Raw genomic sequence first — 18389 nt, 5'->3', positions numbered from 1 at the left:
AATTATTGAGTTCATTTTTAATTTCAACTAGTTGATTGCTTGTTTAAAATGTACAGAATATCAGAAAAGTGCAAAAATGCGCATCACAATACTCCTGAACTTAGACTAATGTCTGCAAACAGTACAAGACCCAAACATACTAATTTTACAATGATTTAAAACAGAAAAAGCAGAAAACCTGCATGTTTTATAAACTGGAGTATATTATTTTTGTTGCATTAAAAATGATCTAAAAAAAAAAAAAAAAGCTGTTGATTATTTCAACTTATCAGATAATCAACTACTTGGTTAACCATTATTCGACTTTTTAAAATATAATCTACTTACCCTTCTTTCAAGGTCATTGCTGAGTTTAGTCTATATTTTCAGAGCTCATTTAGTTTCCTTTCCTTGCTGAATTACTTTCGCTGCTGCAATAATTCAAATAACTCCTATTTAAATTAGTAACATTTAATCTTATTCTAATATAATGTACAATGTCAAACTCAAGATAGTGAACCTACACTGCACTTTGGTTACATCCTCCCAATGTTTTGGAAGGATGCTTCTCAGTTCTTTTGCATTATTAAAAGGTGAAACAAGAAATATGCAGAAATTTCCCTCCACACAAAATGGTTGCAGCCTAATGTGAACAAATATGTGAGAACACACAGGAAGTCGTATCACATGCACAGGAATCAGCTGAAGAAGATGTTTCAGCATAGATTGATTGACTGCATTTCCTTCATCTATCTTCCCAACTGTCCAATATGGCTGAAACACCTGCTAAACCCCCATCTTTTCTCCCACATGTGAACACACACACACACACACGCACACACACACACAAAGATTGCTCTTTTTTTTCCCACACACACACACACACACACACACACACACACACACACACACACACACACACACACACACACACACACACACACACACCCTCTTCCGATGGCTCATTCTTGCCAATCCAGCAGAATAGCCTCGACGCTGTAGTGATGTCCTTACCCCGAACAAAAGAAATCAGATGACCCCATCGGGATCCAATAGACACACATACTCTCTCTTACACATGCAATTCATCAGTCTATCAGTCTTAGTCAACGTGGTCCAGCGGAGCGGGAGGTAAATAAGGACGTGGCTGAGCTGCCGCACTGACTTCTCGGACTAATCCTTGGTCTGTTTGATTACATGCAACTTACAAGAGTCGTGGAACAAAAGCGGTGGTGGCAGATTACAATTACCTCGTCACCCGCTCTCTCACAATTGCTTTTACTCCTCTCCAGTTTTCTTTCTGTCACTCCCTCACCCACTGTTCCTCCATCCTCACCCCTCAACCCGAGAGACCTCATCTTTGTAATGTCTAATTTTTTGGACGAGACTCCTTCTTCCTCCCCCGCCGTCCTTTCATTTCTCCACACTCCCATCTTTCGCCACTCGTCTCGCCTGAAAATGAGTCGCCGAGGCCTTGACGAGAGAATGCCGCGACGCCAGGCCTGTCATCTTCACAAATCACTCGCAGAGGTCACAGTCGTCTGATCCAACATGTACGGGTCCAAGGCTGTCCTTGGCAGCCGAAGATGGACCAGTGCGTCGGTCCCGGGCCGCGGCAGCAGAGCAGAATTAACGCTGCATCAATCACAGGCAATTCGTCCCAACTGATGCCTGGGAGGGTAGCAAGCTTCTCCTCTGGCATGATGAACCTGGTGTTAGTCAATCAGGCCGTTTTGAAGTAGTAATTATAAGATTTAGTAATCATATGACATTAGTGGTGTTTAATGATAAACATTCACTTTAATTAACTCGTTTTCAAGTCAACAGTAAGCAGCGTGGCTTTGCATCTAAATATAACAGGGTTTATTTCACCAGCATTAAAAATAATTAAGTAAGTGGTTGTCCTGCTTTGTTGATGCTACAATCTGCCTCTCTGCATGCTTTAAACAAGTACTCCAGCAATGTAGTGTTACACTTCTACAAAGTTGGAAGGCGTACAAGAGACGCATTTTAAAAATAATTTTCAAAAGCAAAGCAGCAGAGGCTCAGATGGAAACACTGGATACTACGTTTCCCATGAAGCTACTCAATGGCGTTTATTGTCGACATTCTTTAAAGGTTTAATGTCAGTATATTTCATACATTTTATTTTTGTTAAACTGACGACTGTGTTAAGGAGAAAGTTTAAGATGTATATAGAGAGTGTTGTGTACAACCTTTATCATAGAATACATGCCTGTTTATGTTTACGAAAAGACTGCTGTGGAGAAAAATAAATTAAAAAGCTAACATTACTGGTCTGTAAAGTTTCAGACCAAACACAATTCAGTTTCAAAAGGTGTCACTCTTGCATGTAAAACCAATGGAAATATAAATGGGCAATAGATACAGAGGTTATATGAGCATGCGAAAAACGATATGTTGCAGCTTGGCCAAAAAGTTGTCCTCATGCCTTAGACCTTATGGCTTCAGCAAAGCATAAACGTACAGAGACAAAACATGAGAAACTGGACGAAATGAAAAGAAAGTACAACTCCTGCTAAGTTACAAGATCATTGGCTAAGCATCCACACCAACACTCAAACTCGGGGTACGTTGGAAAAAAATTTAAGCTGCGGTCTACAGCCAAGAAACTGAACACTTTGCAGACCTTTCCATCACCTTAAAAATCTCACCAATCCACCCCACTACAGAAAAGATGTTCTTCACCGACACCTGCACAGAAATCTCGTCAGAAGAATCGTCTAACACGCGAGTGATTCCTCCGGAAAATGTGCTGGATTGCAATCATACAAGAACCAGAAAAGAAACCTTTTCACAAAGAGCTCAGTTCAGTTCAATCTTTCACAGTACATCTAACCTTTAAGATAAGACAGAAAGAAACCAAGAGGTGAATTTGTTTTACAGTGAAACTACACAGGATTGGGCTTCATGTAAGAGTGAGTTTATTAGAGCACTGAGGGCCGGTCACATTGTCAGCGTTTCCTAAAGCGTTGGGCTTGAAGCGGTAAATACTGGAACTTTATAGCATCACAAAGCATCCTGGTGGAAAATGTCAGCTGTAAAATTTGAAATTAAGAGTGACACGAGAGCTTTTGAAGCGCACCAGCACAATAAGGCGGCAGGTAAACAATAGCTGCACGCCTGCCAAGAACATCGTGCCGTGAAGTCACTCCGGCCATTCTGACACGACGAGGGATCAAACAAAGCTCCGCTTGCACAAACAGGATAAACCCACAGGTTTCTGAGATGTTCACGTTCCCGATCACGGTGCTCCTCTCTCGCGCTGCCTCTATTGTTCTGTACCTGGCTCACGCCCTCTCTCTCAGCTTGCTGCAGAATGGATGGATGCAGGGGGAGGAAGGGGGGAGAGAGCGAGAGAGAGAGAGAGAGAGAGAGAGAGAGAGAGAGAGAGAGAGAGAGAGAGAGAGAGGGAGGAGAGGGGAAGTAAATGAGATCCCGATGAGATGCCAAGGTGTGTTAGCGGTGAGACGTGGGGGAATGAGAAAAGCAACCTGAAGGGAGGAGGAGTGGCTAGTATTGACTGTGTGCGAGTTGCCGGTGTGGGATGGTGGACACCCGGCCTGTCAGACGACCCCCCCCCCCCCCCCACACACACACACACACACACACACACACACACACCCTCCAACCCCCAGTCGTATTAACGTTTGCCAAGTCAGCTAAGGTTGCAGGAGGCATGTACAGGAGGGAAGAAGGAGCAGAAGAGGAGAGAGGAGAAGAGAAGAAGACATACGAGAGGACAGAACAAAGGAAAGCAGGAAGACTGAAGGCAGAAGAAGAAGGAGCACACACAGGAAAGAACAACAAATGTAAGAATGGAGCCGCACATTAAAGCAACACAAGAAAACGGCGTTGGCACTTGAGAAGAAGTGAAATGAGAGCACAGACAAACAAAAACGGACACGTAAATCCACAAATAACAGCTACTAAAGGATTATAATGGGCACGAGGGCCGTCTTGAATAGAAAAAAAATTCACGAATGCTGATCAAAGAGCCACACAAACATTGTATTATAATATAACATAATAGGAGGCTTTAACCAATGCTCCCAAATTCCCAGATAGGGGAGGGACAAATAACCAAATGCGCACACACACTGCTTGTTTGACACTAACAGAATGCACATAAACAGGCAGGTAAATTTGCCTCATTTAATGTGGATATAATGACAAGAGAATAAAAAAAAAAATTTCAAAAAAGGGGGCAAAACTCTCGGATGTTCTTCCTACTCCCAAATCCTTACGAACAGCGAGAAGAATCACTGCCAACACCAGCCTTCAGGAGCACATTGCTTTCACAGCAATTAATCGCTGTCACAACATCAATTAAACAAAATCTAGCATCCAAATCCGGCTACCCAGCATTTCAGGGAACCGAATCAATCTGGCATAGAGTGCATGTGTGCTTCATCCAATGTTCGAGAGAAAGTGTGTGCAAACGAAAAGGCAGCACAAACATGCGAGTGTTCATATGTGCAAGCGCCTCGGCGTGTGTGTGTGTGTGTGTGTGTGTGTGTGTGTGTGTGTGTGTGTGTGTGTGTGTGTGTGTGTGTGTAGAAATCAGCTCTCAAGTACAAGAAAATGTCACACAATGCATCTGTGCACAAGTGTTTGTGTGGCGTGAGAAAGATTGCATGAGAGCGCAAGCGTGTACATGCCAAATGTGTGTGTGCATTTAACCCCGAGTTACGTGTCTGCCAGTACGATATTAATGTATGTCGATGTATGGCTGTGAAGAGTACCAAATGTACTTTCTGGAGTACATAAAGCCTCCTGTATAGATATATATATGTATATCTATATGTATATGCGTGTGTGCGCAGCAGATGATGGAGAGTGTTGGTACGTACATGCATGTGTGGGTATAGCCAACATCCACTCAGCTGTGTCTTGCCAATACAGTCCCTCTTTAAAAAGAGCCAGGGGGTCTAAAACCATTACGCTATTTTCCACTTCACAATCGCACAAGTGATTCGGATCACTCCCGGTTTCACACCTCAACAGGCCGCTCAGAAACACACAACACACACACTTCCAGCAGCTTCCATTAGGTTTGAAATTATACAAGTTGCATTCCTTTACTACATCTTGGCTAACTTGTGAGTGTGCTGAAAGTATCAGTGGCAATCAGCCAAGGGGCTGCTGGATCGTTGGAGGAGAGCAGCAGCACCTTCCCAGCTCCCTCACACACTTCAGTGAAGATGCACAGGGGCAATTAAACAAGCAAATCCCCCTTCTGCATCGGTAGTAAATCATGATACAATGCTCAGTGACTCACACATTGTTCCCCTACATCACTGTTTTAATTCTTGGCTTAATCCCATGGACAGATAGAGAGAGGAATTACCTACTAGTGCTCTCTGTTTCAAAAACTGATGGAGGAAAATACTTCTTCGAGAGGAAGTGAGCTGAAAACGGGGGGAGACCGTTGCATCCAGTGAGATCAGGCATCAGATTATAGTGCATGCCGTCGTCCCTACCACAGAATCACTGGCTGTTAGAGTAGGAAAAGACGAAGAAACCAGTTGCACAGAGAAGCCGGGACAAAAGCCTTATGTAGGCTACAGACCTGGGATTTCTTTCTTCTAACAAGGTTGAGGACGAAGCTGCCTGAATCAAACCGACTTGTTCCTCTTTGAAAAAATCATAACTAAATATTAAGGCAGACGCTGGCTCTGTGTGGGATTAGAAATGTACTGCAGTCCACACACTTTGAGAGAAAAATATTGAAACTTGTCTGTCTTTCAGTTGACGATCCAATTCTGTTGCGTTTCTGCTAATAATAGGCTAACCAGTTCTGTGGGTTTTCTTAAATAAGGTATTGTACTAAAGTGTCATGTTTATGGATTTTGATAGAATGAATTGTGAGACTAAAATTAAAACAGTCCAAATAGGAGATATTTGTTCAGATCCTTTGGTTTTTCCGGGATTCCTCGTTTGGAGTTCACTGAGCACAAATGCGTAAATCTGTCATCCTGTGAAACGCTTCTCTCCATAATCAGGCTAAAGATTTCCTATTTACGACGCAGTGTGTTTAAAAAAAAAAACATTACATGTCCGTCTCTGAGTCCACTAACATTAATGTCCTGTCATCGGTGCAGAAAGGGAACCTGCTTCTCATTACTGGACAATTGCAAACCGCCAAACTATCTCCGCCGCGGACATCTGTCTGCCGATCAACGCCGTCTGCCACCGTGAACCACTTTGGGAACAACCGAACCACACAAGAGCACGTTTCCACATACCTTCTTCGGCGTGACAGTCTTTCACTTCGTTCAGCAATAATATCCAAAGGACCGAAACCAGCGTTTTACGGAGATCCATGTTTCTTTGGCCAGTTCCGCGGGGCTCTTGTCATCTCTCTCCAGCCTGCGCGCAACGCACCGCAGCAGAGACGCACTCGGTGTTTGAATGGAGCGGATTGCCGTCTGGGCAAGTAGTGCGGGAGCCAGGGAGCCACGCGGGCTATTTGATATCTCGGGGGAGGGTTTTGTCGGCGAGATTGACATTGGCCGAACGCAATGGAGTAGGATGTGGAGTCGAGGGTAAGAGAGGGTCGACCTATCAAGCAACTGCGACGTGAAATCTCCACGCCAGGTGTTTCCACTATAGTCAACAGAGGCAACACCGCAGTAGTGCACTTTTTCCACATAGATCTGTCCTTTATAAACAGTGAAGCGAGTTCGTAAATAAATTATGGTGGTTATATCCTGGTGATTGCAGAGTGAGAATAAGACTTCTCTGTTGTGGTCTTTAAGAAGGGAGCATGGGGTCTTAAATTTAGTGTTAACATTTAATTTTAGTTGTTAAAAGAGTTTAACATGACGTGTAAAATGGAACAAAAGTAACACTTTGGAAGAACTGTAAAAAAAAAAAAAATTACAGACAGTTCCTTGAATATTGGAAAAGACAGGAAAACAACAAAAACTACATTTTCAATTATATTCATTAGCAAGCGTAAAATACTTTAGCTGTTTTTCACAATCATGACAAACTCGTAAAATATATTTTATATATAAGTTTAGCTGACATCTAAATTTACACAAAAACATAAAGCCCCTTATGTAAAAGTAGAAAATGTTTGAATTTGCTGTGTTTGGTTGATGCAAAGAAATATCAACAAGCTTATTGGGATAAAATGTTCACCTAATATTTATAGTGACAGCAGATTTTAATCAGCAGAGCTGATACACTTGATCATATCACACTTTTCCTTTCAATCCACTAATTGACTTGAGATCATCCCTCTAATGAAAATCCCTTTCTTCCTCCAGGGACTTTATTGATTTAATGCTCCTTAAGGGAAGACGACATGTTCATAGTTTTCTGCACCAAGTGAGTGGCTTATTATTGCTTTTCCACTGGATTTGTTTGCGCCTCACTGTCAGCCAGTAATTGAGCAAGATGAATTAAAAGATGGAAAAATGCTGTTTCAAGGGTTTGCATCATTGTAACCCAAAGACTGCACTTAAAAGTCCCCGGAGGTTTTTCTCTCACTGTCATAGCCACATGCAGAAAGAAAGCGTGCACACGGCGCTGCGCCGAATTGATCACTCTCAGTTTAGCTTGGAAAGCAATACAGCTTATTGTCGATTGACAAGCCAGACACTGTTTTTGCGAGGAGAGAACTGGTGATGTGAACACAGGTTGAATCTCAGATCGATAGTCTTTTCTGAATGTTGAAAAGAGAAGGCTGCAGTAGATTGAAAGAGTCCTCTTCACTACATAGTGTTTAAAAAAATAAAAAATCCTCACATGGTTCATTAATAACTACAGACTGCGAGTCTTGATAAGGAACACAGAAATGGTGTTCAGTTGCTTTAATTAATTGCAGCTTTATTCAATATAATTATTCCTTTTTAAGAGCAATTTAAGTGGCTCAGCAAATTACAATGACCCACTAATGTGCAATTCTAGATACATTTTTAATCATTGACATCAGAAGTGTTCATCAGTCTATTTATTGTATGAGATCATCTTTCCATCCTTTTTTTTTTTTTTTTTACTAAACTGAAATGGTAGCTTCCTGAATGCAGAGTTCATGTTTCTTTCATTTAGTCCAAAGTTTAAATCTGAAACTTCCACAAAAACATAAACTGGCCATGGGATTGCCTTCATGATATCCGCCACTTGGCAGCTCTTCCGTTCATCCCACCAACCTTGGCTATTTAGTTACTTTTCAAACTTTAATGACGTGCTAATGAAAAGCCTGGTCAGCACACTTAATTTTCCCCTCAAGTAAGCCCCGCAATGGCCGGACATAAAGCGGCTCTCGAATAAATGTAAGTACTTTTTAAAACTCAGACTCCCCCCGCTGTGCAACGGTGTGCAGACGCACTCATACAATTTGCACCGCTCCCCCCTGTACACTTCATAATCAACGGTAAGACTCATTATCACAGTTGTCATCCAGCCCCCTCTCTATCCCTCCTCTCTCTCTCTCTATATATTTACAGGCTCGCACAGACACACACACACACACACACACACACACACACACACACACACACGCATGCATAAACACACACTCGCACACAGATTATAGGCCATCAGCCTGACTGATCCTCCCCAGCAGGGGGGCTGGTCGCCTCAGTTCGGGGAGCTGATGAACATGATCATCTGTCCTCCTCTGTGGTCATTACTCACCAAGGACAGAGACCAACAGCCTCGCTCACTCTGTCTCCCCTCACAGTCCATTAGGTACACGCACACAAACGGTCCGTTTTGTGCTCTCTGGAAATCTTGAATAATTATAAAGTCCTATATATTTTTTAAAAAGGTGAAATGATTTTCTAATATGTGATAGTTAAAACAGTCAAATATGCAGACATGGTAATAAAGGAACACGTCACCAGATGGGATGATGCGGGACACTTGACTAGACGTCCAGTAGGCTACCTGAGTTGGTCCCCACATGGGATTTGTTAATAATAGGATTTATAGAGAATTTTTTTTATTTCAGAAAAGCTTCTGCTCCATTTCACAAATGCAGTTTGTCCCCGTTTGCCCTCTGCCAACGCAACACGCTTCAATCAGCAGCATCGCCACTCCTGGCCCCGTGTTTGCATTATTGATCAGGAACACTGACCATGAGAAGTAAGAATGAATGTAAATCACAGCAGTGTATGCAGAGCCGGCAGCGAAGCAGGTAATAGATGAATATTCCACATGAGCTGCTTGAATACATGAACGTGTTAATTTCGGCAGGTTCATTAAAAAAAAATACAAATTTACGCAAAGGTGAGTAAATAACAAAACAAATGCAGTAAAAATTGTCTTTCAGAAACCAAACACCATAATTGTACATCACAGCCATCATGTGGTGACGAGTGGACAGACAGTCCAGTTACTCATCTCGACAGAGCTAACGCTGGTTTTATACTCACCGCGAGTAGGCGAGAGTCTGAGGCGAGCATTTCGTCATCACAGGGTGTGCATGTTGGCTCTGTGCGGACATCCGTGTACTGCCAATTTGTTGTCCGTGCAGCCACCACACAAAAAGGGGAGCTATGCAGCAGAAAAGGAAAATGGACGCTGAATTTGAAGCGAGGCTGCGCAAAAAGGCTCCTTCGCTACCTGCATCTCTACAACTCGTCTATGAAACAAATTAAAAAAAACGCTCAAATGTGCAAACGTTAATGGACCATAGTTTGGGAATGCGTCTTCCAGTAGATGCGTCCTCTAAGCGGATTTCAGAAAGTAGTACAAGGTGTGCGTGTAGCCTACGTCAGACCCTGTGAGCCACGTACCCCGTGAACTATAACTTTGTCTTCGTCTCTGCTAAAGAGTGAAGTCATTGTGACTCCAAAACAGACATATATGAAGCAGGATGAGGTGTTGCACAGATGGAGGAGACACGGTGGGAGCAAAGTCACGTGACTGATGTTTAAAATGATGGTTTGGTATTGCCAGAGAAAGAGATGTTTTAGATTTCAGATTTAGCTGACGAGCAAAGTGACAATGCTCAAAGCAACACCAGGCAGGGTCACCTGGCCTTTCCTCCTCAGTCCTCCTCTTGGGAGCTGACTTTGTGAACTGGGATTTTACACCAGAAGTGTAATGACTAAATGAACATAGTTCAAGCTTAAAAGGGAGAACGTAAGCAAAAGGAAACGAAGAATGAGAAAGAAAGAAATATAAAGTGTGCACGCGTAGATCAGCTTTACTTTTACCTGGTAGATACTGGTTGTAATTTGGTGTAGTTCAGGAGTGTGACTGAGCTGTCATGTGTACAGTATGTCTTGTGAAAGGAGTATCAGAGGTTTAAGTCATAATTAGGAGAGTCAGCAGTTCTCAGTTTGACACCTGTGCTGTCCCTCCCCTTCTTCCTCCTTCTGAATAATGCCTCAGTAATCTTTTGACACCCTTTGGGATTTAGGGAGAAGTGTAGGAGGAGTGAGAGGAAGAGGAAGAGGGAGAGGAGAGGAGAGGAGAGGAGAGGAGAGGAGAGGAGAGGAGAGGAGAGGAGAGGAGGAGAGAGGCGCTGGAGGAGAAAGAGGGTGTTTGATAACAGTAGGCTGCAGGTCCCAGACGTATTGTACCGTAGCCGTGTTATTCCCAAGATGGAACCCTGTAAACGCTGCCAAGTGAAAAGGTGTTAATGTGTCTTTGAGAGAGATACACGCCTACACACACATATAGATCACACACACACACATATACAAGGACATGTCGTGTTCACACACACACACACACACACACGCACACACACACATGCATCCCGACACCTACACCCACAGCAGTGGTGACAATATTAGATACAGAGTGTTTCAAATGTGTGCAGGGGAGCAGGCATCACCCTCTGCTTTATTCAGAGAATCGTCATCGCCTTTACGAGATGATTAGCTGCCAGGCGTTAATCACGCCAACATTTCATAATGAAATCAGATTACAGATACGCTCCAACAATATCTGTGGATGGATTGTTTTTATTGCCTTCATTAGTATTTCTATGATAGCCTGTTTGTGATTTGTTAGCAGATTTATTACAATCGTACTTTTCTTTTATTAATGCAAATGAGATAATAACTCATAACACGTGGTCTGACTGTAAATCAGTCTTTAAATGACTGGTGGTGACATCGCACGAGGTGCAACAGGGACAACGCAGGGAGAAAAGGTCACAGTTCGTAATGTCGCACTAGAACGTCGTGACATTAAAAAGTTTACCAGGAAATTGCAAGGTAACTTTTTTTTTATTTTTATCTTTAAATCAACCTCTTTGCAGAAGAAGGTCGGTCACACAGGTGTCCGGGAAGCACGTCCTGGGAAAGATGGGTAGAGCAGCCCATGGGAGGCCGAGCGCCACTGGGTAATGAGGCCTTGTGTCGCAATTAGTTCCACGAACAAGAATCTGTGGTGTCATCAAGGTTATTGGAAGTGGGTGGAGTCACATGGGGACACAACGTGATCTCAGCGGGGGAAGAATTACCCAGATTCTTGCACCAATACGATGTGAAGGCATTACAAGTGAAAGTCCAGCATTTACAAAAGTCATTGTAAAAAATGTAAAAGTTTAAAATGAGTTAAAATGAAAGATTATTGACAACAATTTAGAAAGTCTTATCTTCAATGCAAATCAAGTTTTTCTGAATTGCTAAAACACTAGACCCCCTTCTCTGAACCAAATACTCAGTGGCCTGAACCTATTTATTGAATCACACACTCTTTTGGCAAAACCATGAACTGTTTTTCACCAAGTTCGACACAATTTGCAGATCTCATTGATTCTTTTTGCAAAAATCGAAACATATTCTTGTGAAACACATTTTGCATTGTGACGCACTCGTGATGCATAATGGTGACCACGGGTAGAAAAAGTTGAACACCGTTAAAGCGCAAATTTAGCGACTCAAAACTGATCACACTTGTTGCAAAAACCAATATGAGCCAGTTCAGAGTGCACGGGTTGTTCATATCAACAATGGACAGACACTATTGAAGAGGGAGAGAAAGAGGAGGAAGAGGAGGGGGGAGAGGAAGAGACATTTCTAATGAAATACGAATTACTGTGACGGACCATGTTCTTGTTCGTGGCGAGATAATGAGGGAAGCAGGACAAAGAGTACAACTCAACATCAGCAGATTCACTGTGTCCAACATAATCCAGAGATTTAGAGAAGTCAGAAAAAGTCAAAGGTTTTGTGAATTTGAAAACAGGTTTTTGTCATTACAGTTTTGAGAAAAGGGTTGAATGTTTCAATAAATAGGTCTCAGCAATTGTGAAAAACTTTAAACCCTCGATAGTCATTTCAAATATTGCATGTTTGATGATTAGAAGGTTTTCTTTACCAACAGCACTTTTTGCTGGGATGAAATTGATTCTCTAACACTTTGTTTAAATGACACATTTCGTACTAGACTCCTTGTTTGGCTTGATAATGACCTCCTCAGCGCTGCTGTGACTAAAAACAAGGACTTTCCTGTAATTGAAGTGATTACTTTTGAAGTGGGACTGTTTCCAGATTTTTTTTCTTTTGGTGCGTCCGACCTGAAATTCGTGGCTGACATCGTACGCAAGTAGAATTACAAGAGTTTTATTACACATCGCAAACATCTCATTTACACCACTCTTGTGTCCAAATTGCTGAACTCAGAAGAACATTTAAAAACCAATATATTACATTAATTATGAAGTTATCGTGAAAAGTGTTCATATTTTGGCAAAAAACATGAGACTTTGCTCTGTAGTAAAGAAAAAAAGATGGCAGATTGACACCAAGAAAGAAGAGATGAGGAGAAAAATGTAAATATACACGACTTAAAAAGAACAACAAAAAAAAAACAGGGATGTTGAGGTAGACAGGGGGACACAGTGAAGGCAGGGCCAAGCCAACTGTCAAGTAGCCATGTGGCAGTTTACAGATAAGGCCCGTGACTAAGTAATCAGGAATATACAGTGTGATCTACTGCACGCCGACACATTCCCGGATATGACATCTGCCCGGCAGCCTCATTTCTTTCCCACAGCAGGCCGAATCTGAGGCGACTCACTCGGCAGGAACTGAATCCCATATCGTTTTTCCAAAGGATTGTTATTCCAACCACCACTGCTACTGCGCCGGTATTTTTAAATATCAACACAGATAGCGCGAACCTATCATGACTTCAGATAAAGTTCAATTATACAGTTTACACAAACGGCCTCCGTTCATATGGAGCCGCATGTGTGTCCGTTCGTCTTTAGCAAGGCGACCCTTTCATATTCAAATGTGTGTGTGAATGTGTGTGTGCAGTAGTTCAGGGTTGCAGGGCGGTTTATCAGACACTGAATACACTGTGCAGGTGATGGGAGATTAGGGAACGCCACTGTTTTCAATTTTTAGAGCCGACTTCAGACAGGCAGGAAATGGAACAACTGTGACTTTTTTTGCTTTTTCCTTCACCTGTATTTCGTTCCTTTAACTGATTTTTCCCAGATCCCCTTCTTTCTCTACGTCTCGCCACCTTTCCTCCTCTCGCTCGTTTTTTATTGTCCTACTTTTATTTTTCCTTCTTCTACCTGCTTGTCCTGTTCTCTGTTTAACTGTAGTTTCTTGTATTTGTTCTTTTATCTTCAGTCCCAGATCTGTTTCTGTGACACCTAAACTCAAAATGATGTCTTTCTTTCCACGTTTTAGAAAGAAACATTTAATTGAGCAAGTTTATATTTTGTGTTTTAAATCCTGAAAGATCAGAAACTTTCAATTATTATAAAAAAAAATGGAAAAGCACGAGAAGATTCTTTTAAGGAGAAGGAAAAAAAGACAGTGTGATTCATCTGTACAGCAGAACAGTAGGAGGCCATGTGAAGAAATGTGCGGAAATCAACACACTAAGCATTCAAAAGTAACTTTTTTTTTTTTTTTTTGCTCCAACTGAAAAACATAAAGCAGTCAAAGCTAACGGCATCACATTTTCTTCATATAACCATCGTGACCCCAACAGCCATTGGCCACATTGCAGGGCTGTGGGTGTTTTTTTTCTTCTCCTTATCGAGGAAAGGTGAAAGAGAGGAGGGCGTGAAAAATCAATTGACTCGAGTATGAGGGAAATAGAACGGAGAAAGAGAGAGAAGGAGAAGCAGTGGACTGAGGGTGAAAAATGTGTTGGTTTGTCAGCATAGGCTGGATGTCTCAGGAGACACCGATAGGAATTCATCACAAGAGACAAATTATATTGCAGTGGTATCCCTCTTTCCTTAGTGTGTGTGTATGTGTGTGTGTGTGTGTGTGTGTGTGTGTGTGTGTGTGTGTGTGTGTGTTACCAACCTGCTAACCTCTTTGGGATCTTTTCCAGTATTAACACTAAGCTTGTCAGGACCCGTGTTCCTCATGTCGACCGAAGCCCGGTTCTACTGAAGCAAAACATCCTGTGAGGTTCTGGTGAGGGTGTGTATTCAGGTTTTGGTCAAAGTTCGGGTTAGGCATGAAATGGTTGTGTTTAACGTGAGAGTTAGGTTGTTTTTTTTGTTTGTTTCGGCTTTACATAGTTCATGAAATTCAACGCAATGTCCGAACAGAGATAGCTGCACAAACAGAGGTCATCTCATGTTGTTTGTGTGATTGAAAACTGTTTAGCGTAAGTATCCATGGTTCACCTCCCGACAGCACAATGACTGTGATTACGTTATCGACTGTTTAACCGTCTGACAAGAGGCAGATTTGATGAATGTGCAAATTAAATGTTTTCATTTTGGTTTGGTTTTTATGTCACGGTTTGAATTTCATCACCAGTTGTGTGAAATAAGATTCAAGCCAAAAGTTGCATATGTATCTTAAAATTACTCAATATCACATCGACAACGCCAGCTTCACAAAGAGAAACTTAAACCTACATAGAACTGTGCTATTGTTTGGTAAATGTACCACGTATTAAAGGTAAAAAAAAAAAAAAAAAATCCAGTATGTAATGAAAGCCACAATCGTTTAACTTTGACAGCTTTTAGTTAGTTGCGGTGTTCAGGCTCAGGACACAAACTCAAAATATGTAGTGGCACGTGTGGCGCGATGTGTAATTACACAGCTACCTAACACAAGGCACATGGTGTGTAAATTAGATTACAGCTCTAGTTTAATCATATTGTCACTGTTGCAATTGAGACATACAACTTTGTGCTCGCTGCAGTCACACAGACATGCAAGAAGAAATCAGCCCCCCCCCCCCCCCCCCCCCCCACTGCTCTTCATAATGAGCAGAAAATAATGCACATGCAGAGACGGGCACACACGGCATGAAGAACTGCTTCTTCATTAGAGAAAAGAAACAGAGAAAGACTTCTTTTTTTTTTTCTTGTCACATGTCTTAATGTCATCAGTATTGTATTTGCATTGCGTAGAACTGTGAGTGACACTAATGCTCAGAGCTTAATACTTGTAAGTTGTTTCTTTGTGCTTGAAAGTAAAGCCTGTTAGAACATGTGCTTTTACATAGAGGAATGAGATTTTAAATACTTGTGAGACTGAAAGAATCTAAATATAAATATTGTAATAAAATGATCAAACAGCATACATATACTTCATATTTATATATATTAGGGCTGGGCAATATATCTATGTTATATCAATGTTATGAGGAGACATTGTCTTAGATTTTGGATATTGTAATATCGCCGTTTCCCAGTTGTTCTTGAACGCGTTCTCTTTTTCCTTATTTTAAAAGCTCCATTTTAGTAGTAATATGATGTACTTTTCAGAACCAGACTGTTTTATAGTTTAACTATAACCCTTTATTGTTATATTTACATTACTGATGATTATTCATAAAAAAATCTCATGGTGTAAATATTTTGCGAAAGCATTACCAGTCATCCCCATAATAATGTTGTAATATTAATATCGAGTTATTTGATCAAAACTATTTCATTTTGTCATATATATGAAAAACGGTATATCTAAAACATATTAAAACATCTGAGTGACAGAAAGAAAGGGCGTTATAAAAATACCTGATCGAGCAGGAGATTTGACAGGAAGGCTCACAGGTCCACATATTGGTGGTTGGTTCATTTCAGGAGGGAGATAGGCCTCCTCCGGGGTCGAGCCGTGGCCTCATATGGTTGGCAGGCATTAGGTTTCTGTGGGGACAATAAAGAGAAAGAAATATGCATGGGCAGGGGAAGAGAAAGAGACAGCCAGACAACCACACTCCTGCCGAGATGGGAGGCGCGTGGAGGTCGAAGACCAGGGTCAAACTGTTTTCATCACCCCTGTTTATCCCCTGCTGCCGGATGATGAGGACTTCAAATTGCACTCAGATTGGATCTTAAAAAATATATATATATATATATATATATATATATATATGAATATGAATATACAGGTTGGAGGCTGACAATAACATTGGTCCAAGAGGTCTACTTATAGTACGAACCAATCTCATATCAATACACTGCCATAGATTGGGTTGCAGGGAAAACTGAGGCATTCATCGCTGTTATCTGGAAGCTTAACAGATAGCAGATCTTTCTCTTTTTCCAGCCTCTTTCAGAAAAACCATCACCAGAGGAAGATTACAGCTGATAGCTCGGTACAAAACAAAAACATCTCAGTGTAGGGTCGGTATGATTACACCAGGAAGAGTTCGAACCGTCTTCTCTCTGGGATTGATGTCCTGGTATATGTGCATTATAAAGGAACCAGAACTATTTTCAACAAGTTGTCAAATCCGAATAGTAATAATTGTGTAGCACATAACCATGGAGGTAACAGTGACATGTGAAATCTGACATTTCTAGCTGATAACAAACGGGAAAAAAAAACAACAAGAAAAACATCAACACAAGTGCATGTAATCATCGTGTGTCAGCTCCTCTGGGCAGCACCGAATGGCCTGTCAATATGAATGATGTTGTTGCACCCATGGTTTTCAGATCATACTATAATTAGCAGCAAAAAATATATTTGAAACTCATCAGGGAAATAAGGGCCAACGAGGTTCAAATTATACCCCGTGTCTATGATCAAAGCAGAATGGTCAGTCGAGGAAAATGAAAAGGCTTGAGGGAGTGTCAAAAGGCCGATGTGAGTTTTTCTAACTGCTACAATTTCTTCAGCACACAAAACTTCTAAAAAAAAAAAACTGCTTGTACATAAGAGCTGACAGAGGAATTCATTTTTGCCACGTCAGCAAACGTCTTGTTTTGAACTGCCTGTCAATCCTTTAAAGAAAAGTGTCAAGTCATAATGTATGACTGTGTTGACGTTGTCCAACAACTTCCAAACACGCGTGGCTACTCAAAGCTTCGCTGTATTTACAAGCGTAAGATAAGAGGGTGTGTCAACAGCCTTCAACTTCCCTCCCCGGCCTCTCAAACGCACGCTGACGATGCTTCATTTTGCTGGGACAACAGCCCTATTTGCATGATTGATTGCACCTACAGCCTATAGAGCACGGTACAAACACAAGAGGAAGGCAAACAGCCTGATGCTGACATTTGTTCTGGTGAGCGGATAGCGAGTTGTCGGAGAGATTAGCAAACTGTGATGTAAGGTGAGTGGGCCAAAGGATGAGGAGCTAAGCATATGCAAATTCAAAGCAGAATATTCATGCACTCCTACTGGGGTCTCTCTTCGGGATTTCTTGAGGCATGTGAATGAAAAACTGCTCCTCAAACTTTGGCTGAACTTTCTTTACCCTCCGTTGGTATTAAATATGTAATACTGTGTTTGCACAAAGCCAAATTTGGGTTGTGGAGACGCAGGAAAATCAGCAATCTGTATTTTTTGGAAGTTTTCATGAGGTGCCACATTTTGGCATATTTGCTTGTGCAGCACATGCTCGTACCTGCCGGTGTGTCTTTTCTTCCAAGATCTTATTTGTGTATTATGTGTGTTCCGGATTGTGTGTAATTGTGCATTTTGATTCGTGCATGTGCTTTGAGAAATACATTTGGTCTTCGAGTTGCTTTGCATTTGTGTGGAATGCAATGACGTTTTTAGCAGTTTCTTTAGAGGCTGTGTAAAAGTCACCTCTAAAAGCGTGACTTGAGAAATGAGAGTGAACAGGGGAGTTAGTATGCAGATCAGGTGTAGATTCCCTCCTTCTTGGCCGTAAAATGATGAGATGAAAGGCCAAATGCGAGCACCTGAGGCCTTGAGGAGTTATACTGTGCTTTTGAGGTGGTTGGTGGCAGATTAATTGAAGCTAGAATGCAGACGCCCTGATTGCTATGACCCAAAAAAATAAAATAATAATAAGCGCACTTTGTAACTTCATCCAGCTGCAGCAGTAAAACTCTAAATGTGTTAAACAGGAGGTGAGCAAAGTGCAAAGAAAAACAACATCTTTAAGGTAAGAACACATTTCAAATATGTGTTGCAGTGAATTGACAGTACTGGAGTATAGTGATGCTGCCATTTGCATTACCCATAAGATTGCAGGGCAACAGTATCGAGGCATTTTGTCCT

General features: G+C 41.6%; 1 protein-coding gene across 3 annotated transcripts in view; it reads right to left on the bottom strand.

Annotated features, from left to right (window-relative positions):
* The window catches only part of LOC138214315 (ephrin type-A receptor 7-like), a 195028-nt gene extending 188544 nt beyond the window's left edge, over positions 1–6484 (bottom strand). For 2 of the 3 annotated variants that reach the window (XM_069175830.1, XM_069175831.1), the window contains exon 1: positions 6249–6484. In XM_069175830.1, the coding sequence (XP_069031931.1) occupies positions 6249–6327 (79 nt within the window). In that variant the 5' untranslated portion in view covers positions 6328–6484. The remainder of the gene's footprint in view (positions 1–6248) is intronic. The other variant, XM_069175832.1, reaches the window with a different exon arrangement.
* Positions 6485–18389: the final 11905 nt, after the last annotated feature.

The sequence above is a fragment of the Embiotoca jacksoni genome, unplaced genomic scaffold (genome assembly GCF_022577435.1).
Source record: "Embiotoca jacksoni isolate LCO1_2020_lvr unplaced genomic scaffold, fEmbJac1.0.p SCAF_7, whole genome shotgun sequence".
In the NCBI taxonomy this organism is placed as follows: domain Eukaryota; kingdom Metazoa; phylum Chordata; class Actinopteri; family Embiotocidae; genus Embiotoca; species Embiotoca jacksoni.
Note: the sequence above shows the minus strand (reverse complement) of the source record. Positions and strands in the feature narration are given on the sequence as shown.